The sequence below is a fragment of the Buceros rhinoceros genome, unplaced genomic scaffold (assembly GCF_000710305.1).
Source record: "Buceros rhinoceros silvestris isolate BGI_N320 unplaced genomic scaffold, ASM71030v1 scaffold7668, whole genome shotgun sequence".
NCBI lineage: Eukaryota > Metazoa > Chordata > Aves > Bucerotiformes > Bucerotidae > Buceros > Buceros rhinoceros.
Window position 1 is genome coordinate 11,725 of NW_010428524.1, and position 2,436 is coordinate 14,160.

Here is a 2,436-nt window from a genome sequence, read left to right on the forward strand (position 1 = left end):
CAGTAGGCTCTTCGCCTTCTGCAAATGAGAAAAGCTTCAGACTTGTAACATTTTGCTCAAGATCTCCTCTCAAAACTTGAGAGTAGAAAGGCATTATCTCTCTTCATGAATGCAAGCTCCGAGTTGCAAACAAATGTGTGTATATATGTTAAGGACACCACCTCTGCACTGCAGCATAACTTGCTATTTTGCAAATTACAGACATTTCCCAGAATGTTGCTGACATTAAAAGTCAAAGTCTGAAATTCAATTCCTACATATTCATATATGCTCACATAATTTAAAGAAGAATGCAGACAATTATTGGCATCGTTGGTAACACTCTCCCTTCCGAAGTGCAAGATCAGCACAGCATAGTCATTCTTCTCATTCAGCTTTGTATCAGTTTCTTAGCAGTATAAAGAGATGCTGATGCTTTCTGGTACACCTTTTAAAAAATGTGCTGAGAAAAAAAAAAGGCAAGGTCAGTACATTGCTTTTTAAGCAGTGACACACAAGAAGCAAGGTCAAGTAGTTAAGCCACAGCCTAGAAGCTATATATAAAGGAGTCACCAAAAGCGATCTTAACACACAAAGAAATCACAGAAAGGCACTAAACTGGATTTTGATTTTCACAACGTTTGATAACTGGAAAGTTTTTTTCATTTCTGAAAAATAAGTTATTACAAAATTTAAAAAACACTGATGTGCAAATCTTTGCTGCACAAAAGGAGGTACCTTTTCATACTTTAAAATAGTTTAAAACATTTGTACATAATGAACAGAAATGCTCTTTTATATAAACAAAGAGTGTTTGCCAATAGCAGCTATCAACTCCAAAACACAAAATTAAGACGACAAGAGAACCAGACAGTCTAAGTCACCACCATTTGTGTCAAAAAAATTATGTCACCCTTTTCTACAGCTCATCATGCTTGTATGTAAATTCCCTTGCAGATATGAACCCATCACTGTCTTCATCTTCTTTATCAAATATGTCTTCAACCAAAGCATCATGCTGGGTGTCATTTACCACTGCTCCATGCTTTTCAAATTCTTTCTTCAAGTAAATTTTCACCTATGAGACAAAAGGTGAGAGTTAATGTTTTTAGGTTTATGAAAGAATTGATCACTATAGCATAAGAGAGGATCATGATGTTCAGGGTGGCAGCATTAGACAACAGATATGTTCCTTCCTATGCTGCTGACAGTACACTACTTGTCTGACTGACACTGCAGACCTGTTCAGTGATGACTCTTTAGTAATATAAGCAAGAGCAAAACTAGCAAATCAGTTCCCATACCTTTACGGCACCTGGCTGAAAAATGAGCCGGGAAAACCCATCATCTGATGTCTATACAGTAAAGTGTAAATAACTAAGCAGAAGTTACTAGTTACCTGTTGGTCAGAGACCTTAACAGCTTTGTCATGTTCTAGCACTTTGACAAACCAGTAGGTAGCCACCCCAAACATACACAGAAATCTCCCCACAATCTCAGTATTTGTTGCTCTAATGGGAACTACATTGACAAAGATTTATCTCTAGATATCTCAAAAATTTGAGGGACAAAGATTCAAGGTAGCTTTTAAACAGGCTAGTGGAACAGTTACTTACACTAAGCTAGTTACTAACGGTGAACAGTGTTTTCAACTACATCAGATTATTTTTACTGAGTTTAAGGCTCAACTATTGAGATCCCAAGTGTTCTAAATACCAACACACCCACCTGTTATACAGATACCACTTGTATAACAAGAACTGTATAAACAAGAACTGTTAACAGCAAGATAAATGGGCCATGTTTCAGGTCTGTTCTGTTCATTTCACATTCTGGTATTTGTTAGGGTCATTGCTTATATTTCTAATACACAGACACTCAACACACTGACACTGTCTGTCTGATGCACAGTACAAAAGATTAGTCCTTTGGGTCTAGCAAACTGCACCAGCCTCAAATCAAAACAAACTCGGTGGTTTACCCTAACATGTCATGGATAACTTCTGCACATCAGAAAAGCAGAAGACTGAAAACAAGAGGCAAACAGAAGGTGAATGACGCTGAATACATGTCCTTCAGACAGTGAATGCTATGAAACAGGACAGCTCTAGAGCAGAATTTCTAATTCTGGTTTATTAGTAAATCAGCAAATAACTCAAAAAAACCCCTGAAGTCGTGTTTTATCTCTAAGATGTTTTACTTCCTCTGAGTCTCCCTAAGTGTGAAGCACACACGGGTCACATGACTATGCCTCAGCTTACTGAAGCCACTTTTGAAGGGACAGTCCAGCAGCTCTGCTGGGATCCAAGGCTCAGCATGGTGCAGCACAGATGTACATCCTTGATTTAGTTTTACCAAAAAAAATCTATTGTCAAGGCATAAGAAGAGCTGAAGCCACGCAAGAAAGGCAAAGCACAGACAGTACCTTAATTGTTGAGTTCAAGAACATTCAGCAGG

General features: G+C 38.0%; 1 protein-coding gene across 1 annotated transcript in view; it reads right to left on the reverse strand.

Moving 5' to 3' along the window:
- Window positions 1–792: 792 nt before the first annotated feature.
- The window catches only part of FKBP14 (FK506 binding protein 14, 22 kDa), a gene marked incomplete at its 5' end in the record, with an annotated part of 7,102 nt that continues 5,458 nt past the window's right edge, over window positions 793–2,436 (reverse strand). The window contains one exon of the mRNA XM_010142310.1: window positions 793–1,057. Coding sequence (XP_010140612.1) covers window positions 899–1,057 — 159 coding nt within the window. The remainder of the gene's footprint in view (window positions 1,058–2,436) is intronic.